The sequence below is a fragment of the Dendrobium catenatum genome, unplaced genomic scaffold, assembly GCF_001605985.2.
Source record: "Dendrobium catenatum unplaced genomic scaffold, ASM160598v2 original_scaffold_198558, whole genome shotgun sequence".
Taxonomy (NCBI): Eukaryota; Viridiplantae; Streptophyta; class Magnoliopsida; order Asparagales; family Orchidaceae; genus Dendrobium; species Dendrobium catenatum.
This window is the reverse complement of record NW_021516975.1, coordinates 273491-294880: the sequence shown is the minus strand read 5'-3', so window position 1 is coordinate 294880 and position 21390 is coordinate 273491. Positions and strand designations below refer to the sequence as shown.

The 21390-nt window shown below is 31.3% G+C and overlaps 1 protein-coding gene across 1 annotated transcript; it reads left to right on the top strand.

Moving 5' to 3' along the window:
• Nucleotides 1–349: 349 nt before the first annotated feature.
• LOC110093025 (uncharacterized lipoprotein syc1174_c-like) lies at nucleotides 350–3264 on the top strand. The gene is made up of 4 exons (XM_028692423.1): nucleotides 350–412; nucleotides 1893–2081; nucleotides 2199–2270; nucleotides 2918–3264. The coding sequence occupies exons 1-4, from the start codon at nucleotides 350–352 to the stop codon at nucleotides 3032–3034; spliced, it is 441 nt and encodes a 146-aa protein (XP_028548256.1). The 3' UTR covers nucleotides 3035–3264.
• Nucleotides 3265–21390: the final 18126 nt, after the last annotated feature.

The following is a 21390-nucleotide window of genomic DNA, read 5'->3' as shown; positions in this document are numbered from 1 at the left end:
GTTTTATCTCCAAGGGATGTTACCACCGTACGATCTACCAGAGAGTTATCCTTGGATGAGCCCAGACAAGATTATCCGTCACGTTCTAAGACTAGTACATAGTCTGAAAGCACAACAGCAGTGACGTACCAGAATTAGCAGATGACCTCCCCAACCACGCTACAAGAGCGTGTATAGGTCTCCCACCTCGATCGACATTGCGGATCTAGTATTGTGCTTACCGGAGGGCTTCCTCCTACCGGGGGCTACAAAGAAGCGCGATATAGTGGGTTTCGTCCGGGGCGCGCTGCAATACGTCGAGACTGGGATTTTGGACCATCATATACCTTTTGCGTAGCAGTCCGGCGCGATGTCGTGTCGGGTCGGGACCGTTCCCACCACGACAAAGCGTATAGGCTTACCCGTCTCGTTCGTATGCTTCGCACCGGTCCCTCCTACCGTGCTACCAAGAGCGCGTATAATCTCTCGCATATATATACATTATATATTTGTGGCTATGTTACTGTAGTAGAAATCGGGAAAGTTGTTAGGCTCTATAATTGAACACTTGAACCTAAAAGTCTTTTTTTGTATTGTTGTTGAATCCAAACTGGCAAATCTTGGGTCTTGTTTTGGGATTTTGACAAACTATTGTTTCTCTTTTTTAACTATAATAAGGACCTCAAAGAAGTATAAAAAATAATATTATTGGTTTACAAAATTCTGATTTCCTTTCAAATATATGCAATTGATTGCAAGTTCTTTGAACCTATTTTTGTGATTTCTATCATTTTGCTTTTCATCTACATACTTTGTCATTGATTTTTGTGTGATCGTGTTTTCATGAAGTCTGATGAAACTTGGTTTTCTTTCTTGCGTTGTAGGTCCTAATCACCGTGGGGTTTTATTTTAATGTAAAATTTTTTGCAATTATTGATTTACTTAATGGTTTGTTCATTCAGACTTATAAAATTATTTGTTAATACAAGAAGCTAATAATTCGTTTGTTTTCTTAGCTTATTTATTTGCTCCTTTAAGTACTCACTTGATTAATTTATATATAAGACCAAGCTCAACTATAAAGAAATCTAAACAAGTAAAAAAATATATGTGAATACTAAGCTTGACCTCGAGCTAAACATGAATAACATTAATATGACTAAGTCATGTGCAATCCATGATGTGCTCTGCTCTGGTAAGCTCAGCTCAAATACAACCGTGCATATTAAACAAGCAAATAAAATTTGAATTAAATGGTTAGGAAGGAAAATATATCGACCTATGTTAATATTAATTAAAAAGTTGCAAAGTTGTCAAAAATGATTTGCAAATAGTAAATTTAACAGCGCTAACATTATTTTTTAGGAACAAATGAAAAGTGGAATTTCATGAAGATAATTCCAAATAATTGGGATATAACTACTGATGATGGGATTCAAAACACCTTCCATTTTGATCTTGTTAATCACAATCTTGGAGTGGAGTACATCTTTCTCACAAATAATATAAAGTGGTATCTCCGAAGATATTATGGTCATGCATGATTTTATAGGTTATTCATTTGATTTTTGAGCTTTTTTTTCTATTTATTGAAGGAAAATTTAGTGTAAAATTTCATTATAACACATATTTATGTATGACTTCTCTGAAATTTAAATAGGGTGCCAAGAGCCAACTCTCCATGATTCAATTGCTGATTGGATGTAAATATAAAGTATATATTATTCTGCAAAATATTGATTTAGCATTATTGCAGTATCCTTACTTTATTCAGATTGTTTTATTTGAACAAATCAAAAAAGTTTTGAACCTCCCAATTATATTTAATACTATTTCATTATTGTGAGAGACTTATCCAATGATAAATTTATGCCTGTTTAACCTCACCACTGCCCTATTGTTACATGCAATAGATAGGATATACCTTCCTGCCTTGTGTTCTTTCTGGACTGAGCAGAGCTCCTCAATATTTAGTGAACTGGCAAGGCTCTTCTAATGATGGTTGTATAGTGGCTAGTGATATTGACAGTGTGATTCTTCCTATTGATGCTTGTGGGGGTGATGCTGTTCTTGCTTTTGCCAGGAGCATAAGAAGAAATAAGGTACTCAGCTCTTTGTGTGGTTTATTAAGTTGAAACAATTTGATATATATATATTGGCGCATATTGTAGGGAAGTTAATGAAAATGCTTTATATACATAGTTATCGTTCGCATGCAGCCCCTCATAATAGCTGTTGAGGAGAATGAAACAGTGCTTGATGACACTCCTGAGAAGCTTGGCATTCAAGCAGTATGCATTTTGATACTTCTACAAGCCTATCTTGATTTAAGTATCATTCGTTTGGAACAGGTTTCTTTTATTGCATTTGTAGCGAAATATTTAGCTAGGCAAAACAGGTTTCTTTTAGATTACAAAATTGTTCATTATTTTTTACTGAAATTTCTCAAATTTGTTAAAAAAAATTTATTTTTATAAAGCGAAGTAGTAATTGTTTTTGAAAAAGACAAAAATATCAGCAGTGAAAACAGAAAAACACAACTGCATCAAAAGACTATTTTTTTGCTATCAGAATTTTTAAGAAGCTGTCTTTGAGGCTTCGTTTGAGATGATTTTCTAGCTAACTTAGTGAAGGATAAAAACAGCCAACGAGTCCGTTGGAATAATACATTTTCAGTGTCTTTAAATTTATTTTTTTCCCACAATACTTCCACTGTGCAGCCACCCTACATAAACTCTGAGAAAATAACTTTTAACAGCAATAACAGAAATCTTAAATTTACCCGACGAAGTAAAAAATAAACTCTAGAAAAATAGGGAGAAGTCCAATTTTCGTCCAAGCATATTAACTTTTTTCTTATAAAAAAAAAAAAAAACAATTAAAAGGCTAATTCAAGATCAGAGGCTGTGATTGCACTGATCCTCACTTTCCTTGCCAGGTCAGGGTAAAAAATTACTGGGAAGCTGTGGGAGTCGTTGCAGCACATAAGGCTGGAGTGGAGCCGAAAGCCCTCAGGAGAGAAGGAATTGATAGGATTAAGTATGCTACACTCTGATCTTCCAATGCTTCTTTGACTGCCTTACTGTAATTTTAACGCATTATTTTACTCTCTTAAAACTTGTTTTCTAAATTTCTCGATTATTAATTATTGATCACCTCAGAACCTATAATCGATAGAAATAATAGCTTAGAAGAAGAAGAATCAGATGCCCCTTAAATCTGATGAAATTTAATAGCTTAATAAATTTAGCTCATGAGTATGTCCTCGTGATGACTGGCTTGAAAGCTAGCTTTAGATAAGAGCTTGAAGGATATATATATATATATATATATATATATATATATATATATTATGTGTGTGTTTAAATTTTGAAACCACTTAAATTCTTACTGTTACCTATCTTTTTTTCATGGCTTTGCAATAACTGATTTTTTCTGCTTTTAGATTCTCTTGCACAGTGAGGGGTTTCAAGTGCTTTTTCACTGTGTAAATTTGGACTTATAATTTCTCATTTGGAGTAAAACTTAAATTTGGATCTTGTACTGTTATATTTTATGTAAGATGTAAACTGAGTTTTAGAGTTATGTTTAGTTGAATATAACTGAATTTTAAGGATGCCTATATATGAAATTGAATGTGCATTTTAATGCTTAAATTTTTTTTTTTATCTTTGATTGAGAACTTTGGATTTGAGATTGAGGCTTATGAAATGACACTTAATAAACCTTGAATTTAAAGATTGCTCTATGATGAATGTATAACTATGGTATTAGAAAGTTATGAATGTGCTGACATTATCTTAAAAGACAAGTGTTGTATCCAAATCTCTTTGTGGATGATACTTGATTTTACTAACATACTAACATGCCAACTGTATGAGGGGTGATCTGGAACCTATGTGATAATAGATAGAAAATAATATATTGAAGAAAACCTATAGAAAAATGCGTAGGTTGCTCAAAATCTCACTCAGTTAAAAGATGGAAAAAATTTAAAATGCTTAATTTTATCATTTATTTATAGGGATTCCAAGGATACCTAAAAGACTTTATAAAAAGAACTTCATAAAAAGAATAAAGAATATTTTGACTTAAGTGACTTTCAGTACACACTACTTGACACATGTCATCTTATGATTGGTTGGAGGGGAAGGTGTTGAATGACTTTTGATAATTTGGCTTTGGGCCAGTTAAGTAATGCCGATGTAAGAATCACCTGGTCCGGTTCAATTGAACCGGACCCCTACCTAAAAAGGTGAGATGGCCAAGAAATGCGAGACTAGGGAAGGCATAATCAAGCTCGTGCAAGTAGGCAAGCAGCGTGGTTGCATGAATGCTACGTCTATAAGAAATATTTACGTTTCACTTCATCCTGTCATGCAAAACGAAAGAAAACGAGTTGGAGAGCAAGAAAAGAGAAGAGAGGGAAATTGGAAGAGATATATATTTTGTAAAAGGGAAAGTTGGAGGAGATTATTTTTGTCGAGATTGTTGATTGATTTAGGTTTGGCGAGAAAAAGAAGAAGGAAGAAGGAATTTGAAGTTTTATTTTTGATAATAGGGAAAGTGTAAGTTATTTAATTTTCTTATTTTCTATTCAAGTTTAGAAAAAAAGATTCATATAATTTTGCTTATCTGATTGAAATAATGATATGTAATTGTTTAATGGGAAGAATTTCAGTAAAGTGAAAGTCTTCTCTCGATTCAGCGAAGAAGGAAAGAAATATTTATTGCGATATTTAAAGTGATTTAAGAAAAAGTTAATACAATAGTATGTTTGAGAATAAAAGTATATGGTGTAATAGAAATTGTGGGTTGACGATTTAGAGCCATTCAAAGTTAAGTTAATGATGTTTAACTAGTTAAAAATCTTCTTTGGCAATGTTTGAAGTAATTTATCTTGTCTTAAGTAATGTAAGAAATACTTGATGTTGGTTTGATGATATTTGAGTCATCCAAGTTAAATTTTAGTATTAATTAAGATATCATTAATGTTATTTTAAACAGTATTGGTAGTCTGAGAAAATTCTTGAAGGAAGATAGGTGTTGTATTAATGAAGCCTATTTCAAAGATCGAGTATTTGGAGCGATCTACACACATGAATTAATCAAGTGTTACAATAGTTTTATAACAATTACATTTTCCTTTTATTTGTAATGCAATTATTGCATGTTATAGCATTATGTTGACTGAATGTTTAAAGTATAAAATGAATTAATTGGGATGGATAACGTGAATGATTATTTTAGTTAGAGTGACTTCATTATCTTTATTTTATTGCTATTATTTAATATTATATCATACTCAAATACTTTTTATAGTAAAATGCTTTATGTGCAACAAAGTTTAGAATGATTGAATGATAATCACCTTAATGATTTATATGAATATTAAAAATAAAATAAGCTAATTGAATATTTCTTTGAGAATGAAAGTATTAAAAGAAGAAAAAGTATGTATGCAAGGAAATACAAGAGTTCACTCTTTTATGATGCTGAATAAGGATGTAATATACTCGTGTACGTTAAATAGGAATGGAAATGGATGTATCTTCATTGGTGTAAAATTTTAGTTGGTGCTCTTATACAAAATAGAAATGAAAAAAAAGAATAAATGAAAATGAAAAATTAATAAATAAAATGGAAAAAGAAATAAGTTATTTGAAAGACATATAAGAAAAATTTACAACATATGAAATATTATGGATATGTTATAGCATGTCAAACGTAATGAATATGTTAACTGTAAGAGAAAGGCTGAGAAACATGATTACTGTTATGCATGTTTAATTACTATATTACAAGCTATGATTTTTCATTAAGTTTACTATGTTAATTCAAACTATTAAATTGAAATTTTAGGTAAATGTTTTAAAAAATAAAACTGTTTGAATAGAACAATATGTCTACAGAAGAAAGAGATTGAATGAAAAAAGGTAAAATTTGGTTTATGTATATGTTAAATTTTTTAAATTTGTTAGAGGCTCTTCAGTTTTATGTGGGATATTAGTTTGTTAACTATTTATGTATTTGAAAGTAATGTACTATTCTTATGACAGTCTATTCCTGCCTCCTTAATTTGATTCTTCATGCTGGGTCATGACAAATGTGGTATTAGAGCCCAAATATAATATGAATCATATTGAAATGCTACAACTCCTCATATACTCATGATTGAGTTTAAGAATGTTGAAACAGGATCACGTAAAGGAGCAAAGTAACACATTAAAAAATGAAACGCTACAACTCCTCATAAGAGATATCTTCGTTTCACTTCATCCTGTAAAGCCAAATGAAAGAAAACGAGTTGGAGAGCAATAACAGTGAAGAGAAGATATATATTGTAAAAGAGAAAGTTGGAGGAGATATCTCTGTCGAGATTGTCAATTGGTTTAGGTTTGGCGAGAGATAGATGAAGGAAGAAGGGTTTAGGAGTTTTTATTTTTGACAACAGAGAATGTGTAAGTTATTAATTTTCTTATTTTTTATTCATGTTTAGAAAAAAAATTCTTATAATTTTATTTGTATGACTTAAATATTGATAAGTAATTGCTTTATATGAAGAAATTCAGTAAAGTGAAAGCATTATCTCAATTCAATAAAGAAGAAAGAAAGATTTATTGAGATAATTATAGTGATTTAAGAATAATTTAATTTCATATTATGAATCCCAACAAGGTGTTCTTTCCATGTATGGGTAGTTTTAGCTTGTTTTGTTCCACTCTTCTTTGTTGTGCATTATTGAGGAAGGTTTCCTTATGATGCCTTTTTCTAGTTGGCACCCATTGTATATTTTTTTGAGTTTATTTTAATGAAAATTAATTTTCCAAAATAAAAATAGAAAATAAATAAATAAATAAATAAAAGTGTCTCTTACCTTATAGACTTTGGAAATTACACTTTGCTTTATAATTTATTAAATCTTTATTTACTTTGATTGCATATTAAAAATTTTCTACTTTTGGTAGGTTTCTTTCTTAAATGTGCATGTGCCTAATTATTTTTCGTAGATTCTTAGAAAAAAAAAAAAAACTTTTTCTACTTATACCAAAATAAATTTTTTAAGATAACTTACATAGATAATCAGACTACAAAGAAAGCTAGAGCTCATTTAGGGCATAAATGCATATCCATTCTTCTCTCCATGTTAGGCACCTCCCTATATACTAGTAGAAATATACCATCCAACATATGAGCTATAGATATATTTCAGGGGAGGCTTGTTCCTAAGGATAAAAAATATATTTTCCAAGCCTTTTTAAATGTTCACATACTAGTTTTTAAATAAGAGTCAATTTGTATGCCTTGCATTAGAAATAAATTGAGGAAAATTAAAATTTAATTATATTTATTTCTTGCTGCATAATCACTATTTATAAATTCAGGACCACTTAGGATTTTTCTAAATGTTAGTCTTACATTAAAAAAACTTAAATAATATCCACATACCTATCTTTTTATAAGACCATACAATATAATTTTAAAGCGATTAGGTGGTTTAGCTGGTAGTCTATTTGAGGCAATATGTTAGTTCAGAATTGTACTTCATTAGATATGTTCGGATTGCTAGTTTATTGTTCCTAACTTAGATCTAGTTTTTGAGGAAAACATCAAATCATAAGTCCTTATTATTCATGAATATAATCCAATATATGTAGTAAAATGTTAACTAAAATATAAAAATCTCTCCATAAAATATTAAAAGTCTAATATAGGATAGATTGGAGTGCTTCTAGGTGGTATAAGAATTTTATTACTCCCTACCTTTAATCCTTTGTTATCCATAAATAATGTTCAACATTGAACCAACCCCCTTTAAAAAAATCCAAAACTTCTTATTCTTAACTTAATCATTAAACGTAAGAAAATATCTACCACTACTTTAATTAAGAGTATTCTTAGGAGGTTTACCTCTCTTGAAATGTAATTAAACATAAAGGTTTGTCTTTATAGGGAACATGTAACTTTAGATTAAAATAAACCCTACTTATTAGGATAGGGAAAAAAATATATTGGAACGTAAAAAAATTAGAACTCATTTATATATTCAAATACCACTATAGAATGTCATGATTATCCTTTAAGGTGATGTGACATTTCTAAGGGTTTCAACTTACAAGAATGGAAATTTTTTCATCTTTCCTAGATTACCTTATCCAAGTAAGTTTGAGATGGAGTCATCTTTTTCTATTCTAGAGATGACTAAATTTCATAGAAGGAACAAGAACCATCATTTGAGGAGAAGGGTTGAGAAAGCTAAAATACTTGAAAAGAATAACCCGATGAATGTTGTAACTGATGTAGCTAAACAAAAATTAGATGAAATGATAATTAAAGAATTTAAAGTTCTATATAAGTCTCCTATGGAAAGACTTAATCGCTATCATCCATTTTGAGCTATTGATGGAAAAGGTAATCCAGTTAGGATTATAACCCAGGGTTTGTAGAAATTTAAAGTGGTTGGATACCACTAACAACAACTCGAATTTTGATCCTAGAAATGATGCAAGTGATTTTGAGAGTGGGGTGTCCTTGTTTCCTTCACTTATTTGTCATATTTCATTTTGCAAGTTCCGTGTATTCATTGAGTCCAATTATCTAAAAGAAAACAACTTCTCCCTGAAGGGGTGTTTCTTTTCTCTTCAGATTTTTAAATCATCCTAACTTAAATGTCTAAATGAAGAGGAACTCTCACCTAAGGGATGTTTCCCTTCTTTTGGATTTCAAGTTAGATGGTTAACATCACATCTCATAATCAAATTTCATAACATTTGAATTTAAAATGTCTGTAAAAGTAAACACATCCCTAGCAATTATATATTTGATTTTCTCAAATTTGAAATAAAATAACACTTGACCATGCTATTTTAATTTCTAGGTGGCTTAGCATTTTTTGCCCCTGTAGAAAATTTATTAGTTATATTTAAATTTGGCGCTCTTGATTTTATAGCCCTACATGAGCATTGCCACCCACAGAAAATTTTGTGAGCATCCAAATCATTTCTAGAATAGGAGTAACCTAATACCCATTACATCAATTAAAAGATTTCATGAATAAATTATTGCAACAAAAAATAATCACATTAATCAATTAATTGCAACCAGCATGTAGTGAAATTATAAAAAAAACTTGGCAAACAAGTAGCATTAAAGGAAATATCGGCCTATCCTAAAAGTAGGTTTGGTTGTCCTAACAAACCATATAAAGTTTGTGCATCAGGTTGTGTGGCTTGGATATGTCTTATGTTGGGTATTTGTTAAACTTATCCAATATTTTAATTTATTGAAGGTCAAAGGAGATTTAGTTTGATTTTAAGTGTTAATGTTTTAATATTAATTTTAAGTTGTATTTTTAAGTATTGAGTGATTACTACCTTTTTTTACACATGGGTTGTAAAGTTCATTTCACTTTCATCAAGGCTAAGTTAATAGTCTAGTTGGCCCGAGTTACTAAGTAGTAATTGATATTATTAATTAATATAATTGGTTGAAATGAAATGGGTTAATAATTTTTTAAAATAATTGGTTGGTCACTAATTTGAGAGATTAGGTTAAATATGATTGCCATCGGCTGATTTGTGGCATTGTCATAATGGGCTCGAAGAACCAAACCTTCTTAGGACACATAGCCCTACAACTCATGGTAGTCTATCCTAAAAATCAACTTTATGTAGTTGAATTAAAGATTTTAAATTTTGTTAAATAAGACCTCATTATGACACGTAGCACCATAGCACAAAGTACTCCATCCTAAAAACTTCTTTGTTGAAGTGCTTTTTATATATTAAGGGGTTTTGTTTACTAATTTCAATAATCAATTTGATGTTTTTTAGAATTTTTAGAATTTTTAAGAATTATCTAATTCATTAAATTAAGGGGTCAAAATTTGGATTTTTTCATTTAATTTTAGTTATGCAGTTTTTATACTTTTACTAATTGCTAGATGCTAGGATGCATAAATTGACAATAAATTTGCTAGATTTGGATTTTTCTAGATTAAGTTGTGATTTTGTGAAGTTTGGTTTCAAATTTGATCTAAATTTGACCAAAATGTTAAATTTTTGACTTTGTCTTATTTATGAAGGTTTAATATTTTGAGTTTACTTAATTTGGAATTTTCTGAAATTAGTTATGAATTTTTGAAATTTTAGTGTTTATTTGAATTATTTAATTGCTTAGGAGAATTTTAATGGTTTTTCTCTAAACTCATTTCAATCTTCTTGAAATCACTGCTAAAAGTATGGGCAAACCCATGAGAATGTTCTCAAGTGCTTGAGATTTTATAAAATTAAAAAATATTTTAATTAATTAATTTAATAAATTATAATTAGTAAGTGTTTTTTAAAAAAAATTAAATTATGCTCTAATTAGAGAGCAAATTATGGGGGCTATTAATTTTTCTAGATATATGGTTCAATTCTAAACATTTTAATTTATAATTTATTTTTTTGAGTTAAATTAAATTTATTATATATATTTTTTTGAAGTTTAAGGGTCCTTAAAAAGCCTGAATTTTGATTTGCTTAATTTTTTGACCTAATAAGTCTAAGTTAAATGAAACAAGAACCTAGAGTGCATGATGTCACTAAGTTCACATGTCTTGAGTTTCACCCCTATTGGGTGCATAATTATTTTTCTAAAATTTTTCTAAATTCCTAGAGCTTTTCCTTAATATTTGTCCTTTTGTTATACTAAGTCATATGGGTTTGAAATCAAAGTTGTTTAACCCTTAAGACACACATAATCAATCACACCATGCAAACCATATGACATAAAGCTTGGAGCATTAGAAGGGTGAATTTTCGTCAGTTTGGGTTATCCCATAACCCAATGCAAACTTTTCGACATCCTTAACTTTGAAGTGTTCGACAAGGAAGACACTTACTATAACACTTGTTAATTAAGTCTAAATGGAAGCCAAAGTGCCTAAATCATGAGTATATAAATTAAAGTGAGGGATTACATGCAAATTTCTAAACACTCATATTAGATTTGATTAATTAACTTCATCTACAATCAATCTCTATTTAATGTTCTAAATGGGAGGTTTGATTAAATGGAACTATGCTAAAATCAATTCAAAGGGGATTTTAAATTACTAAGTTAAATTTAACTCATACTAATAATGTAAAATGACATCAAAATATATGTCAAGAATTTTTGAAGGATTTACTGTATTGAGAGAGTGGCATGGTAAACTACACTGCTAGATTTCAAAACATTTTGATGAGTATCAAGGAAATAATTAAGGAAATCAATAAAATAAACATTCTTAAATTATTCCCTTCATACTAAATAACAAGAATTGAAAATATTTTTAAAATATAGGGCTTGAAATTATGAGCAATTTGAGTGGTTGCACATAATTTCGGGCTAAGTATTCAATTTTCTATGATCTTTGGAAAATCCTTTATTTATAATAAGTTTTAAAATCTTTTCAATTAAATTAAAATCGATAGTGATGACGGTAGGCCTCATGGCGCCCCCTGATTGGCTGATTCAAACACATCAACGACATGACAATCAATTGTAATGATTTCATGATAGCACCATCATTACAAATAATTAAAAAGTAGTGGCGTAGATGAGGTTTCACTTATTTGAGTTAGCAATGTTAACCCACCATCGAATTACCAGCGGTATTAAATCAACTCAAATTGACCCAGACAGATATTTGTGAAATAAAACAAAACACTTACTTTCGATTGATAGTGCAATGACACAATCTAAGCTGTTGATCATGCGGTCAATAGCTCAATAAGTGTACCATTGCATGAGTCGCATGATTAAGCTTATGATTAGAAAATGAGCTCGTTCTCTTAAATCATTTGGTAAATTTCAATAAAATTTTAACCAAAGCATGAATTAGAGAATAACATCAATGGGGGATCATTTATTTGGCTTAAAATTAGCTTATTGAAAAGCCACTTAAACTTAAGTGATTTGAGCTTGGGTTTTAGATATACCTTGATTTAATAGACCATTTTGGACATTCTAGGGCTTGTTGAGGTTGTAGACTATCCACATATAATTCCTTAATAGAAATCCATCATCAAAATAGTTTAGATTAATGCTTATTTGAGTTGGACAAACAAGGTGGTGCCTCTCATCGGAATCTTATTATTGGTGGCCTTCGACTGGTGGGTTTAAGCTTGGGATGTAAATAGGAACTCTTGTAGAGTGACAAGATAATGGCTTGAGTGGCTTCGGGGGTTAAGATGGAGTTGAATGAAGGTTTTGAGCTTTTTTTTTATAACCTTAAGCTGTAGGGTTTGAATTGAGTGGCCTTGATGCATCAGAGCTTTTCATTAGTTCCCCTACATGTGACCTAATGTTTAGAAGGTAGAGGGAATGGCTAGCCAAACCAATTTTCCATTGGATGGTTCTTAGAGAGGGGAGGGGACATTCTGTTCCCATTTAAGCTATGCCAAGGCCCGTGCTTAGCTTAGAAGGCTTCTAAGAGATATTTAAGCCTCTTTTGGAATGATTAAGTCAGGTAGTTTAGAGGGGAGGGAAGGTTTTTGAGGTTTGACCATTTGAGCTTGTTTTATGACTTTGTTGACTATATTACCTCACTTAGCGATGTTAGAGAACCTTGAATATTTTTCCTCCCTCATGGAGAAGGTAGAGAGAACCCTGAATCGTTTATCTCCCTCTTGGAGATGGAAGAGAACCAAAATATTTTCACAGCTTGAGAACCACAAATTCTTTTTCTTCCTCTTGGAGAAGGCAGAGTACCTCGAGGACGTGACCTAGAAGCCTCTCTCCCAAGAGATACTTCAATAACTCACAATGGCTACAAGAGGAGAAAGGATGTAGCTAGCCCAAAGCAATCGTGTGATCCCCTCACATTCCTTCTCCCTCACACTCAACCTCATCATCTCCTTCCTCTCAAACCCTGAATTTCTTTCACAAGCTTCTCTCTCAAAGTACCTTTTGTAGTCACATAATCCTTTCCTCATTACTAAGAGTTTCTCAAAGCTTTGCTTAATTATTGGGCTTCAAGAGAGCTTAAAAATTCAAGTTAGACGTCATTATTCGTACAATACGATTTGAGTTTGTATACTACGATCAGTTCAAAAAACTAGACCCATCTAGTATGATGTAATACATTCTTCATTCAAACTATTTAAATCATCAAACACATCATATAGTGTGATCTAAAGTTTGCCCAGTATAATTTATTAGCTTTCTCTCTATTCGTATAGGACGATCCCTGAGACAACTAGAAATAATCTTTTCCAATCATCCCATATTACTATCCTCATACAGTATGGTTAGTTGATTTCAAATAGGTTATTTAGTACGATATGAATATTATACAATATGATTAGTTCAAAAATCATGGTTTTGTTTGGTTGCATCTTTGGGATGATTAAACTTCATCTCTGTCAATTGTACGGTACAATCAATATCATACAACATAATATGATGTCATTAATATAGCAATGATTTGACTGACTAATTATGGTGGTTAATTTAAGTAAGATTTTACAATTTTGTACAATATGAATTAGATTGTATTGTACGATTAGTTTAAAAATAAAATTTTGAATATTTTCTTAATTTAATTGTGGGATAGGATTTTTAAATCATAATGGATTATATAGTATGAGCCAGATCATATAGTATGATTAGTTCACAAAAACAAAACATTCAATTAGCTGATAAGCCCATTCATTATATATTGATTATATAGTACAATTATAAGTCATACAATACAATTAGTACAAAAAATTTTAACTATTAAAATTTATCTCACTTCTCCTGTGTGTGTGCACGTTCACGCAATTGCACACACTTTTGTTGTGACCAAACTCAAGAAATAAAAACTAAAGAAAAATAAGATTATAAACTTTATCTACTTGACATTTATATTCTACCCATTCTTGAGCTTTTAGTAGCCTTGAGCAGTCTATGCCTTACATGCATTGTTAGTTCTCATAAATAAAAGAAATATCTAAAATATTTAATGAGGAAAGTTATAATTCAATCAATAATTTTTTTTATTTCTAAATCACGTATTAGGGATCCTGTATTGCAATAAATCTCCCCATTTTTTATGATGGCAAACTATGTTTGTTGATACTCAAGATAAAAATTCTTTTCTCCTAAGCTCCCCCTCATTAGGTAGTAGATTTAAACATTAGGAGTTGCAAAATTTTTTTTTTAATGAGAATCAAAAGGAAAAAAAGATAACAAAAAATAAAGTAAAGTAAATACAATATTTTATTAAACTAAAATACATAACCAAACATATATTTTCTGCCCTTTTGACATCATCGAAAAGAGGAGGAACACCAAACAAAGTGAACAGTTCAAGAAATAAAAATAGTAAAACATTATAAAGAAACACTATAAATAAGATGAATTTTGATCAGGCAGTGGTGAAAGTATTTATGGATGGAGGTGAAATGATCTTCAATTTGAGAAAACTTTACTCCAAACCATCCCCTATCTTCCTGATGCTACTATTCTTATTGAATATAATAGTCTAGTCGAGTTTCTAGTTGCTCGAGCCATTGAATTATGTCATCATAAGGGTTGGCAGAGTAGACAAGTGCAAATGTTGGTATTGGTAGAGATTCAGTGGTTGGAGTGGCTTCCCCTTCTTCAGCAAACTCTAGCTCATCATTCTCGTGTCTCTGATGGAAAATAATATGGAATGAGGCATCGGTATAAAAAATGGGAACATTATCGGGAGGAGCATGATCATTGATTTGGTATTTTTTTCTAAGACATACCCTATGATGTGTCCTAATACGACATTTTGATTTCTTTTGGTGTTGGGATGTTTAATACGAGTTATATTTTAGATGTAATCATTTATCATTTCGACTTCATCAAATTGGATATTCAACATTATTAGGTAGGTGACTATGGAAAGAAGTGGTGTTATGTTGACACGATCTTCAGCTTTGGATATAATTGAGGTCCCTAAGAATATGCTGGATAACCCAAGTATTTTAATTTAGGGTGTGGACTAAGGGTTGGTGCTGATTTATGACCACATTTCTAATAGTCAAGTTTATAAAACTCTAGTCAAATTATGTTACAGAGATCAGAGATTATGGATGAGGCCCTTAGTAGAAAGACCTATGTGTTCCCCTAAATCTTTTTGCTAATATCTATAGGTTATGGACAAACATATGAAGTCATGATAAAAGTTTCCATATTTAGCCTAAGGTTGGCTAAGAATTCATAAAGAAGATAAGAATTGAAGGAAAAGGCTAGTGTGAGTAGAAATTAAAGAGTGCTGAAGGAAATTTGGTTCATTACCTCGAAGTTAAGAGCTAATTGATTTAACAGCCTATATGGGGTGATTCGAGCTTCTTGAACTTATATTAGGCATCTTCATCCCTTGTGGATAAAAAATGATTGTCAAAGCGATGAGTGGAGGAGGAGCTCCCTTTGGTAATTCTTCCATGTTTGTTTCTACCAACCAACGAATGGTTTAGATTAGAGAGGCTAGGAGTTTGAAGGATGGAGGAGTTTAGTGACTGAAACCTTTGAAAAACTCTCCAATTTATAGATTTTTTCACAAATTGTTCAATACGATGTGATATCATACAATTGGATTAGACGTGTTAATTCATCTAGATGATTTGTCAAAAAAAGGTGGTCAAATCATACAGTATGATCGATATCGTACTAGAGAATCTTAAAGAATTACATTCATCCCAAGGAGTTATCTATATAACTTTTGACTGAATTCATCATATAATATGAATAGATTTTTAATATTATTAATAGCAATTATGATCGTACCAAACATATTGATTTTGTCCTAAGGATTCTAACAAGTGTATCATATAATATGAATAGAGGTTCTTATAATATGAAGCATAATAATGATCATGCCAACCATATTGAATTCATCCAAAAAGATTCTTACATGTGATTCATAGAGTACGAAGGGTGTCTTGTATAGTACGATGACTAATAATTAAACTCGTACAAGTTTTGATTTTGGTAATGGCTATGATTTATGAATAATTGAACATATCTTATAGTATGTAAGGAGGTCAAACAACATGATAAGAAAATTATGGTTTTCAATTTAGTGGATCTAGTAAAGAGTGTATGTGATGATTTGGAAATAATTTTTTAATGATAATACATGAATAAAAAAAAAAAAAACACACACACACACACAATGTAACACATACAAAATTCAAAATTTAAATGATAACATAGTTTGATTCATCATGAGTTTAAGCATGAATGTATATAACACCTAATGCAGTTCTTAGGATGCTGAAGGTGTCATAGGCTAAGGGTTTAGTAAATATGTGCGCTAGTTGATTTTTAATAGATACATGATGTATCTCTATATCCCCTTTTATCACTTAGTCTATAACGACTTGGTGCCTAATGTCCATGTATTGGGTTCTTTAATGTTGGATAGGATTATTTGAAATATAAATGACACTAGTATTGTCACACATGATTTGAATGGTGCCTACAGGTAGTCAAATATCTAAGATTTTTTATTTAAGCTATAGAACTTGTGCAACACCACTCCCTACAGCTATGTATTAAGCTTCAGTGCTAGATAGGGTAACAGAGTTTTGTTTTCTACTAGACTAGGAAATTAAATATTGTCCTATAAATTGGCAGGTTCAAGAAGTTCATTTCTTATCAACCCTATATCCTTCAATGTTTGAATCAGAATATCCTATAATTTTAAAGGAAGTGCTATCCCTAGGATACCATATTCCTAAATTTTGTGTTTTTAAGAGATATTTAAGGATTCTCTTAATAGCAGTCAGGTGAGATTCTTTTGGATTAGTTTGAAATCAAGCACAAAGAAAATCACTAAATATAATATCAGGTATGCTAGTAGTCAAGTAAAGAAGTAATCCATTTATTTCTCAGTATTACTTTTGATTTACTGACTTTACATTTGGGTCCTTATCTAACTGTATGGCATAGCTCATTGGAGTGTTTATTGCCTGAACATTATCCATTTCATATTTTTTTAAGAATATCTTTGATGTATTTTGATTGACTAAGAAATGTTTAATCATACATATACTTTATATTGAGTCTAAGAAAATAGTTTAGCTCTCCCATCATACTCATTCTGAACTCCTCACTCATAGTTTCTCAGAATTTGTTACAAAGGTTTATATTTGTACACCCATATAATATATCATCAACATAGATTTATAGTGTGAGTAGGTCTTCTCCTTCTTTCTTTAAGAAGAGGGTGGTGTCTACATTACTTTTAACAAAAGGCTATATCTAGAAGGAATGTGCTCAATCTTTAATACTAGACACTAGGTTCTTACTTTAATCTATACAAAGCCTTATTTAGTTTGAACACATGATTTAGGAATTTTGAGTTTTCAAAATTTTGGGGTTATTAAACATATACATCCTCTTTAATTATCTCATTTAAGAAAGCACTCTTAACATCAATTTGATATAGCTTAAAACCTTTAAAGTAAGCAAAGGCTAAGAGACTTTAATGACTTCTAGTCTAGCTACATAGAAAAAAGTTTCATCAAAATCAATTTCAATCTAGTTTTACCTCTTAGCTACTAACCTAGCCTTATTCCTTACTACTATGCCAGAGTCATTTATTTTATTCTTAAAAACTAATTTGGTTCCTACAACATTATGGTCTTTAGGTCTACTCACCAGCTTCCAAACATCATTCTTAAGAATTTAATTTAATTCTTCTTGTATTACTAGGATTCAAAATTCATCAGATAATGCTTGATCTATTTTGGTGGGTTATATTAAGGAGATAAATGCAAAATGATTAACCTCATTCCTAAGTGCATGCGTAGTTCTAACGCCTTTAGATGGGTCTCTTAAGATCAATTCTTCAAAATGACTAGAAGAATATCTCCAATCTTTAAGTAATTCTCCTTAGCTTCTATTATATCTCATATATCAATAGCTTCTACCCTTTGAATGACCTCTACTTCTTCTTCATCAGGTTGAGATTCAAAGGTCCTATTTGATTCATTAAATACAATATGGGTAGACTCTTCTACTACTAAGATCTTCTTATTAAAGATTCTATAAGCTTTTCCTATAGATGAATAACCTAAGAAGACCCCATCAAATTTTGGATCAAAATTTAATTAGAGTGATTTTCCATTAAATAAGATATACCATTTACATTTAAATACATATAAGTGGGAAAGATTTGGTTCCTTACCCTTAAGGAGTTTATAATGTCTTCTTCAACATGGATATAACATTCACCCTATTAAAAATATAATAAAAAATATTCACTACTTATGTTCAAAAGTATATATGGAGAGTGTATTCAGCTAGCACTACCCTAGTTGCTTCTATAAAGGTTCTATTTTCCTCTCAGTTATTCCATTCTACTGAGGGGTCCTAGTGGCAGAAAAAATTATGTTATATACCTATCTATTGACTAAAAGATTCAAACCTATTATTTTCAAATTCTTAACCATGATAACTATGAATGGTTGAAATTTTGTATCCTAATTTCTTTTGAGTCCAAGTGAAGAAAGCTTTAAATTTATCAAATAACTCACTCTTATCTTCTAAGAATCTAACCCATATAAATCAAGAGTAGTCATCTACTATTACAAATCCATATGTCTTTCATCCTAGGCTAGCTGTACTAACAAGTCAAAATAGGTCCTTGTGAAGGATTTCTAGTGGCGTAGAGGTGTTGATATCCTTAATTGAATGAAATGAAGACTTGACTTATTATCCTTGTTGGCAGGCATCACATATGTCATCCTTAATGAAATCTAACTTATGTATGCCTCTAACGAGATTTTTTTGGGTAACTTTCTAAGGGTTTTCATGCTCGCATGATATAGTCTCTTATTCCATAGCCAAGAATCATTAACTATTATTTTCAAATATATAGAATTTGAATTTTCAATATAGTTCAAGTCTAGCATTCATATATTGTTCATTCATTTTCCTTCTAATGTAGGTTTTTCATTTAAACAAATTATGCATTTTTCAAAAAGAAATTAAATGTCAAAACTTTTATTGTTAGTTAACTAATAATCAATAAATTGTGCTTTAAGACATCAACTAAAAGAACATTTTTAATAATAAAGCTTTTAACATTGTCAATTATACATGAACTCACCACTTTCCTAATGGTCTTTCCTGAAAGTTCGTTAGGGATGCTAGGCCCGTATGAATTAGTCCCAAGGCTAACCAAAAAGGTGTGAAACAGAGTTTTAAAATAAATCATTCGATCAAAAACACAAACCAAGATTCATTACAGAGAAAACACAATGCAGAAAAAATAAATGCAAAAATAATAAAGGAAAGAACACATCAGATTTATAGTGGTTCGGTCAAACCTTGGCCTTCATCCACTCCTTGGAGGCACCCTCCAAGTATTGCACTAAACTAAGTGTCTCTCCTTTATCCCCCATAGCTAGGTGGAGAAGCCCTTACAAAATCACTTCCTCCTTCCCCAGTGCGGTGGAGTCGTTGGTTCCTTTGACACCAAAGAGATCTTCTTCTTCTGTGAACTTCCCTCAAGACAAGCCTTGAATTCGACGATATTAAGGTGCAAGCCTGCCGGAGCAACCGTGTGGAATCTCCCTCCACACTCCCTTGAGTCCTCTCTTATAGGATCTTCACCCTCTCTCAGACATCACCCGTTCCTCACTCCCTTTTAAGCTTTCTCTTCAAGTTCCCCCAAAATAGCGAAGCTACAATGGCTGCCAAAGAAACTTACAAAAGTGCCTAGTCAAAAGCTTAAATAGAAGATCTCAAAATAAGCTCATTAATGCTACTTGCTGACTTTATCATCTAGGCCGATATAAATATCAGCCTACCTGATCAGCGTAAATTATGCTCAATCAACCCGGTCGGTTAGGGACGATTAGATAATTTTTAGTCATATCGTCTAGGCTGATATAAATATCATCCTGGATGATTAGTTCAAATATGAGAAAAATTATCCTGAACATCACCCTGAAAAGAAGCTGGCCGATGTCAAATCGGCTTGGACGATGTGATCGTGCAAATCACCATTAATTGCTTTCCTTGAATACCATATTTATTTAAGAAACACTTGTGCTGGATCGGCCAGGCCGATCCTGATAGGCCAGGCCGATCCACCAGGATGATGTCTAAAAATAAGTAATTCCTAAATAGATATGGTGCCAGATTCTTTCTAATTTGAGCCTATCATCTGGCCAGAATGATGTGTTTAATGACGGCTGCCTTAACAAGGATGATGCCCTAATCAGGGTTTCTATTTTTGAACCGATCATCCAGGATAATATAAATATCATCTCGGACGATGTTATCAAAAATAGTAAACTCTAGGGAACAGTCAGAAATTCTTTCAAGGTGTGTGCGTGGAAAGTTACTTAGCATCAGGAGCCACAATAATTTCAAAAGACTCAAGAAAGGAAAAAGGTACAAATTGACTCAGATCTAGTCTACCAATCTTGAGCTGGTTCCAGTAGAAGTCTGATCTTGTGGACCTGAAATGTCAGTAGATAAGACAGTCGTAGAGAAATAAGAGTGTTTGCTATCATCAAAATCATAAACCATGAAAACAGATTCACAATAATCTCCCCCTTTTTCATGATGGCAAACATTACTGGTTTAATTTGCATAAAAGAAATCATGTTCTCCTAATCTCCCCTTACTAAAATTAAACTTTTAAAAATAGGAGAGATCAAAAATTTTTGTTGTTTTTAATTTTTGAAAGATGAAAAAGGTACAAATACAACAATACGTTTCTTCCTCTTTGACATTATCAAAAAGAGAAGGTGCACATAAAGTCTTAAAAAGAAAAAAAGTTACCTCTTAGTTTAAAAAAAAAAACTTAATAAGAAATGGATTGACAATGCATAATCCATTAAAGATAAAAAATTCAGAAATTGATAATCCAAGCTCAAGTTCTTTTTAAAAGATCAAAAACTTTTTAATCCAATATCTAAATCAAGGAATAAATTAGAAAAAGAAACACTAATTTTTCCAAAACTCCTTCCATAAAACATATCTAATAGAAGATTAACGTACGAATTATTGAATTAGGAATCATGATTTTACTTGAAAGTTCGTTAGGGATGTTAGACCCTTATGAACTAGTCCCAAGGCTAGCCAAAAAGGGGTGAATCAGTGTTTTAAAATAAATCATTCGATAAAAAACATAAACTAAGATTCACCACAGAGAAAATGCAATCCGAAAAAAATAAATACAGAAATATTAAAGGAAAGAACACACCTGATTTATAGTGGTTCAATTAAACCTTGACCTACATCCACTCCTTGGAGACACCCTCTAAGTATTGCACTAAACTAAGTGTCTATCCGTTAGCCCCCACAGCTAGGTGGAGAAGCCCTTACAAAATCACTTCCACCTTCCCGGTGCGATAGAGTGATTCCGTCGGTTCCTTTGACACCAAAGAGATCTTCTTCTTCTGTGAA